Source organism: Zalophus californianus, chromosome 17, assembly GCF_009762305.2.
Source record: "Zalophus californianus isolate mZalCal1 chromosome 17, mZalCal1.pri.v2, whole genome shotgun sequence".
NCBI lineage: Eukaryota > Metazoa > Chordata > Mammalia > Carnivora > Otariidae > Zalophus > Zalophus californianus.
This window is the reverse complement of record NC_045611.1, coordinates 1,974,912-1,992,299: the sequence shown is the minus strand read 5'-3', so window position 1 is coordinate 1,992,299 and position 17,388 is coordinate 1,974,912. Positions and strand designations below refer to the sequence as shown.

The window sequence follows — 17,388 nt, the reverse complement described above, 5'->3', positions numbered from 1 at the left end:
CTTCTGGGCCACGGGGAGAGGGAGCAGACAAGGGAGAGGCAGTGCCCATGCGCAGAGGCCAGAAAGCTTCTAGCCTGGAAGACCAGTCGGCTTGGGCAGCAGTGCTGCTTTGTTCGTCGTTCCATTCCCTTCTGCCGGGCACTTCACAGAGGCAGCCCTCAAGCTGGTCTTTCTGACAGGTGAGTATGGAAGCCCAGGTCAGCTGAGGAGTGCCGGTGAGGTCCCTGAGGGGAGGCACTTATCCCAGAGCCTGGTGCCCAGAGCCATGAGATTCTGCATGGTGGTATGACTTTCTGTTTTTTTCTTCTGGTTTCTGTTTTGACATTGCTGGGTAGTACTGTGTTTGTAGCCTTACAGAATTTCCTCCAAAATGAAATCAATACCACCCGCCATATGTGATGGGAGAATGATTTCCAAATGGCACAAAATGAACGTCTCTAATATCTGCATTTCGGAGGATAAAGTCCATCGGTGCTGAAGCTCATATGACCATGTGTGGGAGAGGAGAGAGGGTCAGCTGGGGGAGGTTACAGGTGGGGTTCCTTGGAACTGCCGGGGGAAGGTGTGTATTAGCCAGAGTGCTGACCAGAAATTGCTGGAAACCTCAAGTCCTCATTTTCCAACAAGATCTCGGTTGTGATCCACTGCTTGTGTGAGGAAGGGCTGCTGAATCAGCAAAAACTGGGTAGGGACTGAAATGAAGAAAGGAAGAGCAGAGTGTAAAGGTAATGGCAATTTTATGTCAGTGAGGTTTGGGGGGAGCAGGCCGAAAGTCGGGCGTCCCCTGTAGGAATCCACGACCTTCGAGGAGGGGCTGGACTCCTGATAACACCACTGTTTCCCCTTCTCCAGTGCTTACCATGCCCCGGACGTCAGCTCCTTGAATCCCCATGGCAATTTATGGGAACTAGTATCTGCCCATTTTGCAGATGAGAAAACTGAGCTCACAGGTAGTAAGTGACTGCCCACACCACACAGCTGGCCAGGTCTGGAGGCAGGATTTGAACCTGAATCTTGTGAGGAGTGGCAGGTTTGTGCACACATTCACAATATATAATTTTTCATTTACACCAAACAGTCCTGAGACACTATTTCCTACCCATCTAGATTAACAAAAGAAAATAAATGGAAACATAGTTAGGAAGTCTGATAATACCAAGGGGTGGCCAGAACACAGAGAGCCAGAAGGATGGGGCACTGCAGGGGGAGAAGGAAAGTGCTCTAATCTCTATTAAAACCAAGATGTGCTTGACCCAACAATTCCACCCCTAGGCATTTAGAGAAACCTTCCAGGTAGCACAGGGAGGCAGACACCAACTAGAAGGCGCCTTGAATATTGCAAATCACAAAGCAAAACTGAAAATTCCCTCCAGAGGTGGGGTGGATAAGGTGGTAACTGCTCTCCGGGCCAGTGGAGCTTTAGGGAGGGGGCTTTGGTGCCCAGAGCAAGACAGAAAGTTGAGCTTGAACTCTGGGCATCCTAGAAGGGGCTGATAGTCCCGTGAGAGCCTGTTCAGCCAAAGATGGGAACAATGCAGGCAGGAGAAGGTGTGAGCTCGGCCCCTGGTTGACTGGGAGACTTCAGATCACACCTCTTCCCTGGGCTAAATCTCAGGCTCTACTGCCGGGCTTGCAATTCCTGTCTCCCTGCCGGCGGAGTCTCGGGCTGGCACTGCAATTAGCCTGGACCCTGTGCAATCTCCCCTCTCCCCCAGCGGCACTCCGCTGCTGCCATTTGCCAAACATGTTCCCGGAGAGCTGAGAACCCGGCTCCTGCCTGCGGATTTATGGTCCAGGAAATGCATTTTAAATTGGTCCCAGGATACTCAGACCAGGAATCAGACACCATCACATGGGGGGATGGGGTGTGTGTGTCGGGGGGAGAGTATGTATGGAGAAAGACCTAGTAACGCCCTAGTGACGATCCCACTTTGCTCCCCAAAGTACAACCGCTCCCGGAGTTGGGGGCTACCTGTTGGTCAGGGCGCAGGGAAGGAGCAGCATTTGGGCGTCTTTACTCCAAGACATGTTCGTGTCGCCGGACTTTCTGTTAATTTATGGGGAGGGGACATTCACCACCTACATGTTTTCTCCTCCCTTCCTCCCACATGTGGACATAAAATTGCCCGTAAGGAAGAAGGATGGATTATTTGTCGGAGAGAAAACCACCTGTGGTCTGCCAAGAGCCTCTCCAGTCAAGCCAGGGACAGGTGTCGCAGATAGGAGCCAGGCGCCAGGGGCGAGGCGCAGGGTGGGAGAGAGGAAACCCGAGGGGCGCCCCAGATCGCCCGGGGCCTGCTCTGCCAGGCTTCACTTCGCGGCTCCCGGGAGGGGGGAGGAGAGCGCCCTGGGTGCTGGGCGCCTTCCCGTTACGCAGTTCCTGTCCCTTTAAATCTAAGTCCCGGGAAAGGGGGGGCTGGGGCGACCTGTCTGGACCCCTATTTCCACGCCAGCCCCGGCAAGGGAGAAGCCCGGCGGGCGGGAGCGCGGGGTGGGGGGTGCGGGAGGGCGGGCGCCCGGGGTCCCCGCCCGCTCCCTGCGCCCTCCACCGGGCGGGGCAGCGCCCCGCTTCAGCCTGCCCGCGCGCCCGGGGCAGGGGCCAGTTCGGGCGCGCGCGGGTCCGGGTGGGGCGGGCGTGTGGGTGGGAGTCGCGCGGGCAGGGGACTGGGTCGGGGCAGGTGGGGAGGGGCGCGAGCGGAGGGTCGGGTCGGGGACGCGCAGGGGTACGCGCGAGGCCGGGGGCCGGGGCGGGGGCGCACGGGCGCTGGCGGGGAGCGGATCGGGGAGGGGGGCGCAGGTGGGGTGCGGGGCGCGCGGGCCGGGTGCGGGTCGGGGCCGCGCGGGTCGGGGGCGCGGGTCGGGTGCGGGCGCGCGCCGCGCCGGCCCGAGCGCGCGAGCCGGGCCCAGAGCGCACGCCGCCGCTGCCGCCGCCGCCGCCGCCGCCCGCCCGCCCGCCCGCCCCGCCGCATTGCTGCTGCCGCCGCCGCCGCCCGGCCCGGCCCGCGGCCCCCAATATGGTGCAGCCGCCCGCGCCGCCGCCCGTGCCGCCGCCGCCCGCGGGCCCCGCCGCCGCCCTCGGGCGCCCGCAGCGTGGCAGCCGCAGGTGGGGGGCTGCGCCCCGGGCCTGAGCCGCCCGCCGTCCCCGCCCCGGCCTGCGCGGCCAGCCCGGCGGGCTCGCCTCGGAGGGGCACTTGCCGCTGAGGTGGAGCCGTTTGCACCAGACGCTCCTGCTCCTGCCCCCTCCCTCCCCCTCCCCTCCCCTCCCCCTCCCTCCTCCCCCTCCGGTCCTGTCTCCAGCGGGAGCGCGAGACGCTGGTCAGGCTCCGCGGCGCAGCTCGAAAAGGAATAATCGCCCCCAATTGACTTAAATTCCGCCGAAGCCGGCGCCGCGGCCGCCCGCCGCCCGGGATCTGCTCGCTGTGTTTTTTGCTTTCTCCATTCTTCCTTAAAAAAAAAAAAAGCAAAACAAAACCAGCCAACCAGCCAGCCAACCAAGAATCCGGTTTGTTGATCGCCTTGGTTTTTTTTTTTTTTTTTTTTTTCACCGTTTGCGGGATTTGCAAACCGAGTTACATGCATGTCCAGTGGGGGTAGGTTTAATTTTGACGATGGAGGGTCCTACTGTGGAGGCTGGGAGGACGGCAAGGCGCACGGCCATGGCGTCTGCACCGGCCCCAAGGGCCAAGGCGAATACACCGGCTCGTGGAGCCACGGCTTCGAGGTGCTGGGCGTCTACACCTGGCCCAGCGGCAACACGTACCAGGGCACTTGGGCGCAGGGCAAGCGCCACGGCATCGGCCTGGAGAGCAAGGGGAAGTGGGTGTACAAGGGCGAGTGGACGCACGGATTTAAGGGGCGCTACGGGGTGCGGGAGTGCACGGGCAACGGGGCCAAGTATGAAGGCACCTGGAGCAACGGGCTGCAGGACGGTTATGGCACGGAGACGTACTCAGATGGAGGTAGGTGCCGCTCGGGTGGCCGGGCCGGGGGCTGGGCGGGGGAGGGACCTTTCTCTCTTGCCTCTTCTGTTTACCTCTGGGGAAGTTGAGCTTCTCCCTCCAGTGGGGCCGTGTGCACCTGGGGCATTTCCTGGGGCTTCCTGGAGGCCACAGTTGCCCTGGCTACAGGTTGCCCCACTGCCTGGTGGGGGACAGCACCCCTGTGTCAGCTGAAGGGTGTTGGGGGCTTTCCCGGAGCAGAGGCAGGCGCAGAGCTGCGGGGCTGAGCAGAGTGTCAGTGTATGATCCAAGCGCAGGCCACAGACCTGCTGGAAAGGCCAGACTGGGCCCCGGGCCCCGGGCCTCATCTGGGACCCACCAAGGGCAGAGGGGAGCTGGGAGGGGGCCCCTTGCCCTTGTTGGAAGAGCTCCCTTGGTGCTGGGCCTCCAGGAGTCAGGCCCCAGCTCAGCTCCTTGTTTTCCTGCGGTGCTGAAGGGCCTCCCTTAGTCCTGATCAACCCAAGCCAATGGAAAGGGAGCGATTGGGAGAGGGACACAAACCCAAAGCAACACAACACAGCAATAAACTTCTAGGTGGTTGGACGCGGGCTGGCGCAGCCAGAGAGGCTGCTGGAGGGAGGAGGAGGCCCATCTGTTTAGCGAGAGCCCAGGAATCTTGCCTTCCAGTGGCTGAATCATTTTCACCGGTAGTTTAGGGAATGCTCTGTGCCTTCATTCCAGCATGCCACGACATTCAGGGCTGAGCCTGCCTGCCTGTCTGCCCTGGCTGCAAGATGGTTTCTGTGCACGGAGCCTTGGCCAGCTTGCAGCTGCCCCCTTGTCCCGGGCACTCCAGTGTCCACTCCTCTGTGCAAGAGAGAGGCATGGAGCATCTACTGTTCCTGGAAGCCAGACCCCAAACAAGCCTGCCCTCCAGAGGCCCCCCTTCCCCCATCTGACACCTTATCCTCAGAAGTGGTTCTGTGCCTCCCTCTGGGTAATTTCTCAGGCATGGATGCCTGGGGAAGGTGTGGGGCACAGCAGTGACTTGTGTGCTTCTGCCGGGCGTGGAAATCATGAACGTACGTGTGGTCTTCTCCCCGCCTGCTTGCTACCTTCACGTCTCATGAAGCAGGCACTAAACACCTGCTCCCCGGCCACATCCAGGACTGATGGAGGGCTGGAGAGTAATTATTATTTTGGCTTATGCAACTGAGAGGCAGGGTTCATTATTACTCAAAGGGGAGGAGGCGTGGGGGGCAGTTAATTATATAATGCTCCTGCCTGTCAAAGCTGTGCCCAGCCTCATCCCAGGCGGCCTCTTCTGTGCTCTTGTTGTTTTCATGGAGCAGGTTGGAGAGCATCCCTGACCCTGGGGCGCAGGGGCTGGACTGAGCAGACAGCCCTCTCTGGGTTTTAGGCCGTGTGTGTGTGTGTGTGTGTGTGTGTGTGTGTGTGTGTGTGTGTGCTCGCGCACACACTCACACACACAGAGGCTCGGGCAGCAGATGTGGGTGGCTGAGGTGGGTGGCTCAGCAGCCTGGCGCTCCCAGCTAGGCTCTTTGGGATCCCAAGGGTAGTTGTCGCCCTGGGGGCTCTGGCCTTGCTGCTCTGCGGATCTGTCCCTCCAGAGGTGCTCCCAGCTGTGCCTGAGCCAGGAAAGCAGCTTTGCGGCCTCATGTGGGAGCCTGGGGAGGAGAGGAGCCAGGCCCCTGTCTATGTGAAACTCCCCAGAATATCTAAGAGTGAGGTCTAGCCCTCCAGGCTGCCTACCTTCCCCGGACATCTTGGGTGGCCCGCAGGTGCTATGAGCAGGTGCTCTGGGCTCTGGGAAACCAGCAGTGAGCAAAGCAGACAAAAGTCGTTGTCCTCAGAGAGCTTCCATTTCAGAGGGAAGAGTAGTAATTTCCTTAGTGCTCACCAGGGGAAGAGAGACCCTGATTCTGTGGCTGGCCATGAGTTTAGGGTCTGATACGTTGATGTGAGAAACGCTTCCTTCAATGGATAGATGTTCTTGGGTCTCTAGCCCCCATCCAAGTGGCTACATAGGGTTCTGCTCCCTAAAGCACCTCCCTCTACATTGCCCCGCTTGGGTCCTCCCATGGTGGAGAGGAGGGGGTCAGCTCCAGTTTACAGATGAGGCCAGAGAGCCCCAGGAGCCCACGGGACAGACCAGAGCTCCCAGCCTGCGGTGGCAGAGTCATGGTTGAAAGCTTGATTTGTCCAGAATGGAGCCCCCACTCCCCACACCACACCACCTGTAGGCCAGCCAGGTAGCAGGGCGCCAGGGCTGACTGCTCCTTCTTGGTTGGCGACATGGCGTGACGGAAAATTGGGGTAATCAGGCCAGACATCTGGGGCCACCTTTCGGCAACATGGTCCGTGCTTCTCATCAGGAAGGAAGGGACTGTTGAGAAGGTGTGCCCTCCAGCAGTCCATCAGGCAAGCAGAACCTAGGTGGGGTGTTGCAGCTGTGGGTCTGGACGTCTTCTCCACAGGCAGTGGGTGGGCGTGGCGGCTCATGCTTTGGGGAGGGCAGGCGGGGCCTTAATGAGTTTATGGTCCTGACTCCAGTCCGACTTTTGCTTTGCACGAGGGATGGGAACATTGGGCAGGCATCCGCACAGCTCCTGAACTCCAGCCCAGCTCCCAGTGCTGACTTTGGGAAACGGCGATGTTCATGAATAATGCACAAACGGCAAATGTATTCTCCATTTGGCTGGAATTGCTATGGACTCCATTTCAACTGGGGCCCCTTCCGCCAACTCCTTCTGCTCTGGGTTCATCCTCCCCCGAGTAAGACAGGCTCTTTCTACCAGCGTGAGCCCACTGAGTTCCACGGTCGGTCGGTCGGTCGGTGTGCCAGGGGTCCCCTCGGAGATGGTGAGGCCCCGGGGGGCGCAGTGCAGCAGGAGCACATGCTGTAGAGTTGGAACCATTCGGCTTTGTGACCTTGGGCGAGTTACTTAACTTCTCTGAGCTTCCGTCTCTTCATCCGTAAGAAGGGCTGATAATATCTGTAAAGTAGGTGGGGATTAATTGAGACGCATGCACGGCTATGCTAGATTTATAGTAAGTCTTCCTTATCACTTACCACTATTCTGTTCTCCCATGACGTGGACATTGAATGCCACTTAGGATGATCATTACTGGAACCGATAGCCAGGTGTGATCGTGGTCATGATGAGGGTAAATGGCAATATTAAACACTTACCATGTGCCAGGCATGGGGCAAGTGTTTGCATGAATTCCAGCCCTTAATTCCTGTCCCTCTGCGGGGTTGGTTTTCTCGTTTCTCCCATTTCCCACACTGGGAAGCCGAGGCTCAGAGGGGGCTGACTTGGCTGGTGGGTGCCAGGCAGCACCAGGATTCGCGCTCAGGACGGCGATTCCAGAGCCTCTGCTTTTCTGTGGAACACGTTCTCCCTGCACCCTTGTGCAGAACTACCTCCTCATGCCTTCCCCTACCTCCGCACCCCGCTTCTCCTCTGGGTGCGGCAGCCTGGGGTTGTAGGCAGAGGCACAGGTGCACTCCCCCTTCTCCGCGCGCCAGACCCCTGCGCTTGGCCACACAGGTAAATATTTCCTGCTGGTGCCGTGTACGCAGGACCCCTCGGACCAGAGTTACCCCCACAAATAAACCCTCCCACAGCCTGAAAGATGTGAGTCATCTCACACACCAGGCCTCCCCCCTCAAATGCAGATTCCGTTCACTGGCCCAGATCCCTCGGCCCACACAAATCACACACGCCCACAGTCAAAATTCCAGGCCCTCTGCGCCTGTGCGCACATGCACTCACAATACACCTGTCACCCAGAGACGTTTCCACCCCGTCCCCCAAAACACAGCCACGTGTACCCTTCAAATCCCTCCCGACTCCTGCTCTGAGAAGCAGGAGTCCCAGCAAAGGGAGAGTGCCCGCCTTCCAGGAGGGCTCAGATTACAGAGGGAGCGCGCGATGTTTTGCTTCCACTTTAAACACCTGTTTATGCAGTTAATGACCCTTTGAAGGGGGGAAGAAGCCCTCATCCAAACAAAATAAATGACCATGGGGCGTATTTTTGATACTAGACTATGAATATGTGAAAGCAAACTTAAAAAAAAAAAAAATCCAAACGCCCAGGTTAGGGAGGAAGGAAGCAGGTCCATGGACACACGGGTGATGTAGGCCAACGGGAATTCATTTCAGAAACAAAAGCAAGCACTCAGCCACTAGAGATAAAAGCATCTCCTCGGAGATTCTGGTTCAGCCACTTTGGCAAGGGAAAAGGCTCCAGGAGGTGAAAAGAGGAAGAAAAAGCAAATAACTAGTTCTTTGTTGCCAATAATAGCTGATAAAGAAGTGTTACTGCACGCTCCCCTCACCCAACACAGCCCTGGAGCGACGTGGGTGCTTCAGATCAGGAACCCCACCGCAAGCTGGTGAAGGGATGAGGGTGAGCACCCTGCGGAAATAGCCGCTCTGCCGCGGAGTTAGCGAGGAGCCCTGGCTGATGGTGACAGATAGCCCAGCTGACCCAAGGAGGAGGGAGCATGGCCGGGAAGACTAAGGGTGTTGAGGGCTGCTGGGGGACGGCCAGGAGCCTCTGCCGCTTTGCCTCGAGGCTCACTTTCCTCCTCGCTTTTCCCCAGGCCTGCACAACTCGAAAGATAAGTGGCTGTCATCTCTGAGCTGACAGCCGGATACCTAGCACAGCGTCCTTCGGTGACAACAGGGCATGTGGATTCGTGGGATCTGAAGGGGACGGTGTGTGTTTGGATTTCCCACAGTGGTCGCTCCCTCTTAGATCAGCCACTCCCCCAATTTATAGTCTCCTGGCTCGTGCGAGGCACTCGGTGGGTGAAGTGAGCGCTGCCTGGGGTCCTGGCTTTGCCTCAGACAGGCTCTGTGCATCCAACCAGGGGTTCTCTTGGACCCTCTGTGTCTTCATTTAGGACGGAGGAGCAGCAGCAGCAGCAGCAGCAGCAGCAGCAGCAGCAGCAGCAGCAGCAGCAGCAGCGGGTCGCTTCAGCACCATGGAGAGCGCCGCCCCCACACGGGGCCCTGGCTTTGTTCTCTTTCTCTCCGGACTACCTCTTCCAGCCAGGCCGCCAAACTGACTCTCCTGGCCAGCACCCTTGGCCAGGAGAAGTTTTTCCGTTCCCGCCCGTCTCAGGTTGAGTGCACCTCTGTGCTCGCGGGGCTTGCGGGGGCTGTACGTGCACGACCAGAGGCAGGCAAAGGAATGATCTTGTCTGTAGCAGCCAGTGAGAGACTACTCTGCCACCTTCCTCCTCGAGTCAGCACCTGTGGGTTCCTCATTTAGAGGGTTTTGCTTTGGCTCCTGTCTCTGTCCTTGCTCCTAAGACGCTCTGCTGTTGTTTCCCGTGAGACGGATGGTGTAGAATAAAGGGAACCCGTTGTGATGGTGTGCTGACGTCCCAAGGGCGTGGTGCAGTCGTGGCCACAGGACAAGGTGGGGAGCACTGTTTAGTGAGCAGCGTTCGTGGCAAAGCGCTGGGAAAGACGCAGAAAAACAAGGGGCCTTTCCTCTATCCCCTTTGTCACACTCTTTGCTGCTATTGGCTCGTCCAGTCACTGAGATGCATTTCCTGAGTCCCTACCATGTTCGAGGGGGAAAGACACAAAAGCTCAGGGCGACCTTTAGTGAGTCAACCTGGAAATAGTTGCTGAGCCAGACTGGGCCTTCATCCGTTGGGGCTGCTGTCCCAGAATCCCATAGACTGGGGGGCCTCTAAACAGCAGTGTGTATCTCTCACAGCTCTGGAGGCTGGGAAGTTTGAGGTCAAGGGGTGGGCAGCTTGTGTTGGGTGACGGCCTGCTTCTGGGGGCAGGCTGCCGACCTCCCTGTGTCCTCATGTGGGGAAACGGCCAGAGGAGCATCTGGGTCTCCTTCATCAGCCACTGATCCCATTCCTAAGGGCCCCACCCTCATCGCCCTCCTCGCCCTCCCCCCGCCCCGAAATCCCCACCTCCTAACAGCATCTCCTTTCTAACCTGTGATTCTGGGGAACAGAGACGTTCAGTTTCTAGCATAAGGTATGAGGTACACAGTTTGCAGCGATGTATAAGATGCAGGATGACGTGACTTCTACCAAGAAGTCTGGATGTGAAACTAAAATGTGTAAAATAATCCGGGGTTTCTCACTCCAGAGTTTGGGGACGCTTGTGGAACCACTGCAGGGGAGGGTTCTGAGAAGGGAAGGGGGACTGCGTGTCCTTGAGAGCAGCAGAGCCGTCCCAGGGGAGGGGACAGCTGAGCTCAGGCTGAACGAGGGCTGGTTTGGGGGCTGTGGCTCTAAGACTGGGTTGCTGATTCTGCAGGAGACACTCTTTCTGTGTGCCGGCTCCTACCTTCCCAGGTGTCCGGGGGTCTCCCTGTTGCTACTGGAGGTCTCGGAAAGAACCCGGGGTCCTCTGTGCTGCTGGGGGAGCAGGGGTTGGGCAGGGGACCAGCCCACCACTGTCACTCCTCAAGGCCAGTGTCAGAATCACTTGGAAGGTGCTGAAAGCAGATTTGCTGGCCCCAGCCCTGATTTTCTGGCCCGAGATCCTACCTGATAATGTGCATTTCTAACACGTCTCAGTTGGTGCAGCTGCTGCTGGTCTGGGGACCCCACCTTTAGAAGCATGGCTCTGGGCTAGTGCTTCTTTTTTCTTTAAATCCAATTAATTAACTTACGGTGTGTTATTAGTTTCAGAGGTAGAGGTCAGTGATTCATCAGTTGCGTGTAACGCCCGGTGCTCATTCCATCACATGCCCTCCTTAATGCCCATCACCCAGTTACCCCATCCCCCCCACCCACCTCCTCTCCTGTAACCCTCAGTTAGTTTCCTAGAGTTAAGAGTCTCTTATGATTTGTTTCCCTCTCTGATTTCCTCTTATTTTATCTTTCCCTCCCTTCCCTTCTGTTCATCTGTCTTGTTTCTTAAATTGCACATCTGAGTGAGATCACATGGTCTTTGTCTTTCTCTGATTGATTTATTTTGCTTAGCATAAAACCCTCTAGTTCTGTCCACGTCGTTGCAAATGGCAAGATCTCATTCCTTTTGATGGCTGAGTCATATTCCATTGTGTATATATACCACCTCTTCTTTATCCATTCATCTGTCGATGGACATCTGGGCTCTTTCCATAGTTTCGCTGTTGTGGACGTTGCTGCTGTAAACACTGGGGTGCATGTGCCCCTTCAGATCACTGCATTTGTATCTTTGGGGTAAATACCCAGTAGTGCAATTGCTGGGTCGTAGTTTAGCTCTAGTTTTAACTTTTTGAGGAAACTCCATACTGTTTCCCAGAGTGGCTGTTATAGGCTGTTGCTTCTTAACCCCAGCTGCACAGCAGAGCCACTGAGGATGGTTGCCGGGGAGACCGTTAGAAATGCAGAATCTCAGGGGCGCCTGGGTGGCTCAGTGGTTAAGCGTCTGCCTTCGGCTCAGGTCATGATCCCGGGGTCCTGGGATCGAGCCCCGCGTCGGGCTCCCTGCTCCGCGGAAAGCCTGCTTCACCCTCTGCCACTCCCCCTGCTTGTGTTCCCTCTCTCACTGTGTCTCTCTCTGTCACATAAATAAATAAAGTCTTTAAAAAAAAAAAAAAGAAGTGCAGAATCTCAACACCACCCCACCCCCCAGCCCAGAGGTCTCCGGGGCCAGAAGTCCATGTTTACGAGATGTCTAGGTGGCTCGAATGTAGGACCTAGCACACTAGTCCCAATCTCAGCCGCACGTGGAGTCATCTGGCTGCTTTGGAAAATGCTGATGCCCGGGCCCCACCCAGAGATGCTGACTGAGGTGGTCCGGGTGCACCCTGGGCATTGGGATTCTTTGAAAATGGTCCGAGTGATCCTAATGTTCAGCTGAGGTGGAAGGCTACTCGTCCAGGGTATCGCCGGGAGAGCGGCAGCGAAGACCCGGCTGGGGTCCCCGCTGGGCTCTGGGAGGGTGGCCTCCTGGCCCAGGTCTGCGATAAAAGCCGACAGGGCTGAGAGCCGCCGCTCTGGACGGTCCTTCAAGCGCCGGGTCAAATGGCTCATGAAGTAGATGTTGTGCTTCATTAAAATAAAAATCAAACAGACTTGCAGATTTTCAAGCACGGGCCGATGCTCCAGCAAGGAGAGCTACCGTGTTTCTGCGGGCCCTCCTCACCTCCATCTTCTTCTCCTCCTTCCTTACAGGGCGCCCGTCCCTGGGTTTAGGGCCCCGCCAAAAGCCAGGACGATCTCTCAGGATCTTTAATTCATTGCACCTACAAGGACCTTGTGTCTGTGTGAGGGCACTGGGGTTAGGACGAAGACACTACCATGTCTTACAGGCATGGGCCAAACAGACATGGTCACCTAGAATCCCAAAGCCACGGAGTGTCCTTTGAAAGAAGGATACTCACCTCGTTTAAACGTCTGCTTTTTTCCAAGTACCGGCCTGCGCGCTTTACCACAGACCTTGTTCCTTTTGGTCCTTAAAGCCGTGCTTTGAGGTGAGGCACGGGCTCCCACATATGAGGCATGGCTTGGCGAGGCCATGGGGCCCCTGGGCAGCGGGGCGGGCCTAGCGCTGTCTGCAGCACCCGGTGGGGCTCCTCTTGGTGGGACAGTCGTCTGATGGCCACTCCCTTGCTCAACAGTTGAAGAAGCTGAAGATCAGGGAGGCGCCCACTGTCTAATAGTAACACAGAGGCAGGGGAGGGGGGCCCGGTCTCCTGAAGCCGGGCTTTCCGTGGCTCTTCGCTCAGCAGTGCATAAACTCGTGGGTTCTTCCAGACTCCTCTGAGAGTGTGGGGAAGCTGAGGGTCCTCTTCCAGGACACATGAAGGTCCCTGCACACACGAGGCATTTTGTGGGTACTGGTGGAGGTTCACAGGCTCCCCGAGATGTGTCCATGGACCCCCCAGGATAGACACCCTCCCATTCTCCTTGGGGGCCCAGACACCATCATCACTGTGCACAGCGGGGCCGGGGCGGGGCAGGAAGAGGTCCAGAGCCAGCGGACTCCTACAGCCCACGAGTCCAGAGCAAGGACTGGAGCGGGCAGGGTTGGCCTTCCCCGTGCCTCCTCTCCCGTGAACACGCCCCTCGCCACTCCGGGGCCCCAGGGCCCTCAGCTGCTCCTGCAGGACTCACCGGTCTGCCTCCCCAGGGAGCATTTGACCCTCAAAACTTCTTCATCCTGCACCCTCCCCACCAGTTCAATGAGACTCGAGTCTCAGCAAGCATCTCTGCATGAGCTGGGAGCTGCCTGTGCCTTCTCTCATTCGGTCTGCCTGGGTGGAAGGCATGACTCCCCCATTCTGGAGGGGGAAACTGAGGCCCAGGGAGGCCAAGGAAATGGGGGTGCTGGCTCAGGGTCTCAACAGCTCAATAGTGGTCTGCTCCAGACCTCCCACCCTGGGCTCCCGGGACAGGCTCCCCAGGAGGGAATCTAGCAGAGGGCACACATCTGGGGCCATCTGGGGCAGGGGTCCTGAGGACCACACCTCAGAAGCCCCTGTCCCTCCCTGTCAGCCTCTGCCTTGGGTGAGGACCATTAAGGGGAGAAGAGGAGACCCCTGAAGGTGGCAGAGGGGTGGTCTCACTGTAGGGAGCCTGGGAGGGATTTCCAGTGGGGATGGTTTCAGGTAATAGGGGAGGCCCAGGTGGGGGGGCCTCCTTGGGAGGCATGCATTGCAAACCAGTGCAGGCTTTCTCGGAGGCTGGTTGTAGAAGCTAAGCCGAGGGGCCGTGAGCTGGCCCCCCACTGCCCGCGTGGGGCCTGTGTAGCCAACTTCTGGGCACCACCTTTCTGTGCCCTCCCCCGGCCCCCAGCTGTCTGCTTGCTTCCCGGTGAGGTCAAAGGCCTGGCTGTCTGTGGGTAGCTCTGAGGGAGAAAAGGCAAGCGCTGAATGCATTTCGATGAGGATGGCGTGGGGCGCCAGGCCCCCAGAGCGCCTCTGGGCCCTCCGTGCACACATGCTCTGTAGAGGTCCCTTCACTGTGGACTGGAGCCCCGGGTCGGGGGTGGCAGACACTGGGTCTGGCGGGTTCTTCACTGGGCCCTGCAGCAGAGAGAGCTCCAGAAATCCTGGTTGCCTGACGAGTGGATGATAAACCCGCGGAGAGCTGGAGGGTAGGAGTGGCAGAGGTGTGGAGAGCCGGAGACAGGGCGTGCAGAGGCTCCGAGGAGGCCAGAACAGGTGTGGCTCAGATCCAGGTGTGGCTCATTAAACACCCAGAGGGGGAGCGCAAGGGGCGGGGGGGGGGGGGGGGGGGCGCGGATCTGAGCACAGCTTCCCAGCCACTGGAGGGAAGGGCGCCCAAGGATTCAAGCAGGGCAGCCGCAGTGGCTGGTGTTTGTGCTTTTGTAATTAAGCTTTAATTTCAAGACGCTTGTAGACTCACACGCAGTTGTGAGAAGAGTGGAGGCATCATCCCCTGCGCCCTCCACGCGGTTTCCCCAAAGGTGACACCTGACGTGAGGACCGCACAATGTTGCGGCCGGGATGTCCACAGGGACACCAAGCGTTTCATCAGCAGGGACCCCCAGCCGCCTTTCAGGGCCACAGCCTCCTCCCTCCTATATCGCTGACACCCACCCAGCTGCTCTCCCTCCTGGCATCTTCTCATCTCCAGAAGGTTCTATACATGGGATCCTATGGGATGCAACCTTTCGGGACTGGCTTTCTTCACTCCCCGTGGTTCTCTGGCGATCCACCCAGGGCATACCCTGCTGACCAGGGTCCTGGGGGTGCATGTGCGCAGACCATGGCTTGTGTGACCATGTGCAGTCGAGGGGCGTCTGGGGTCGCGAGGAATACAGCCGCTGCAGACTTTCACAGAGAGGCTGTTAGGTGAACGTAAGCCTTCCTGTCTCTGGGATACAGGCCTAGGAGCGTAGCTGCTGGACCCTGGCTGTCTGTGTGGTTGTGTCTGGGTATTCACGCTGGCTGCTGGGCAGGGAAGGAATTGGGGACCGGAGTGGAAGCTGGGGACCCCTGGGAGGGCGCTTGTGTCCAGGGGAGGGGAGGTGCTGGGCTGGGTCTGGGTGGGGGCAGTGGGTCGGGGAGACACAGAGCCCTGAGGGTTGGAGGTAGGCTGAGCAGGCGGGTGGAGCTCAGGACAGCCAGCTCCCAGGGCGGGACGGACCTCCTGTCTCAGACAGATGGGACTCTGAGGGTGAGGGTGGCGGGTGCAGGGGGATGGTGCATCTGATCTAGGTGGGGGCACCGTCCACTGGGAGGGGGCATGAAGTCAGGAGGGAGTAGACTGAAGGGAGGAAGCCCCAGGACTCAGAACTGGGCAGGAGAGGGAGGACAACAGAGTGGAGGATGTAGTCAGGCTGGTCGAGGGGGAGGGCGCTCCTGGGGGGTTGGGGGGCGGGGGAGGACGCAGGGACGGAGATGGACAGGGACTCAGCCCTGTGTTCCCCCTTCTCATCCATGAGGCCACCTTATCGTCCCAGCACCCCCTGAGGCCAGGTCCACCCAGCTGTGCCATTTCACAGACGAGGAGACCACAGCTGGGGGAGAGAGAGACTCGGAAGCTTCAGGTTCCAGCAGCAAGGGAATCACACGACATAGGTCTTGAGGTTTCTGCACGTGTGCCGGCTGCACGCAGATGCTCCGTGAGCCGCTAGGACGTCGTGTTGTTACTGTAAACCCGTTAGGGACACGGCGGTTCCGTATCACGCCTGCACTGAGGGGACAAACGATCGCGCTGTGACGTGGTTTTGGTGTCACGTTTGTGGAGGTATAGGTGACGGATCGTAGTAAAGTTCACTTTTTGAAGTGTACAATTCAGCGGTTTTTAGTATGTACCCAGGGTTCTGCAACTGTCACCACCCCCTAATTTTAGAACATTCTTCTCCCCCAAGAAAGAAACCCCTCGTGCGGTAAGGCCCTCCCTGGACAACCCCCGATCTGCTCTCTGGATCGGCTGGGTCTGGACCCTTGGTGTGGACGGGGTCCCACAAGGTGGCCTCTGTGGCTGGCCTCTCGGTCAGCGTGAGGTTTTCGGGGCTCGTCCACGGACCCCCCCCCCCCGCCCAGGCTGTAGCCTGTGCCACGACGCGATTCCGTTTTAAGACTCGCGGCGCGGCAAGAACGGGTTTTGCTTATCGGTTCATCTGTCGGGGGACTTTGGGGGGGCACTGCCCCTGGGCCAAGATTTAGTGTGGACGTGCGGTTTGCAGGCACAGGCAGAGACCCGGGTGGGGCGGCGATGGCCGGGTCCCACGTTCTGCCACCGCGCTCCCCCCAAGGGGGCTGCAGGCCCAGCCCTTCCGCGTCCGCACCAACACCTGCTCCTGTCGCCCTTCCACCCCAGCCACGCTCGTGGGCGTAATGTGGTTTCCCCTGTGGTCTGCACGTACATCTCCCTGAGGACTGGCCAGGGACGTCTGTCCACGTGTCATGGGCCACGCGCATGGTTTTGGAGACTTGTCTGCTCGGGTCCTTGCCCACTTTAAAATTGGGTTGTTTGTCTTTCTGTTGTTGAGTTGTAAATTTTTAAAATACACTGTAGGTAGCACAGTGACTGGACATCCAGCGCCTGACCCCTGACCGCCCCCCGGATTCCTGTGTGCCTGCTGCCTCCCCCTTTGGACAGTGCATTCCTTGAAATAAACCCAATGCCTCTCTCTTGCCCGCAGAGTACCGAGCACGGAGCCAGGCACACAGTAGGCGTTTAGGCAGTGATGACTTGACAGAATCAGGACCACTGCCCATGGGCGAGGAGGTCAGGGGATGCTGTCTGGGCCTTGCAGCAGGGGCGTTGAAGGGTCTGCTTACCAGCAGGGCAGAGCAGCCATGGTGTCCGCAGGGCAGGTGGGACCCACACAGGCACTTGTTGAGCCCCGACTGTGTGCCTGGCCATGAGCGGGCCCCGGGGCGCTATGGTCCTGTTGCACCAGCTGAGGGGACCACGTCCATGCACCTGTTCCATGGTTCCCCTTCGACTGCTGACGGGATGGAGGGGGCAGGGCCAGGGCTCACAGTGAGACTGGGCAGGTGTGAGAAAGCCTGCCGGGGAGAGCCCCAGAGGATGGGGAGGGAGGCTGGGCAGGCTGGGCAGGTCGCAGATGCTCTAGGAGGAGCGGAGGGAGCAGGGCCACGCCAGGGGGCATGGGGAGCCAGCGGGGCTGTGTCTCTGCCAGACTCATGGGGCCATGTTGAGCAGTCAGGCTGTCCCTGGCTGTGGAGGCCTCAGGCCGACCCCTTGGGTCTGCACAGAACCAACCTGACTGCAAACCCAGTGGGGACAAAGGCCCCGGCCCGAAGCCCGGCCTGGAGCCTCCCTGGACTCTGGCGCCCCATGCCATGTGGACAGCGTGGGGGCTGAGGGGCTGTGTCTGCGGTACACGGCCCAATCTGGAGGAAATTAATCGTGGATCCCCGAGAGAATGCGGCAGAAATATAGCAGAGGTCAGAGTTTCTGCGGGACTGGAGGCAGCCCTGGCGACAGTGACCATGAAGTGTCCAC

At 58.8% G+C, this 17,388-nt stretch overlaps 1 protein-coding gene across 6 annotated transcripts in view; it reads left to right on the top strand.

Moving 5' to 3' along the window:
* Window positions 1–17,388, top strand: part of JPH3 (junctophilin 3) — a 159,094-nt gene that overhangs the window by 77,976 nt on the left and 63,730 nt on the right. For 2 of the 6 annotated variants that reach the window (XR_003524161.2, XM_027618533.2), the window contains exon 1: window positions 3,239–3,959. The exons of 3 other annotated variants lie outside the window; for them this stretch is intronic. Coding sequence is in view for 1 of the 3 variants with exons in the window: in XM_027618533.2 (XP_027474334.1) it covers window positions 3,578–3,959 (382 nt within the window). In the remaining 2 variants the exon portion in view is untranslated. Of the gene's footprint in view, window positions 1–3,233; window positions 3,960–8,571; window positions 8,687–8,874; window positions 9,027–17,388 lie in introns of those variants that run through there. One more of the 6 variants, XR_003524162.2, reaches the window with a different exon arrangement.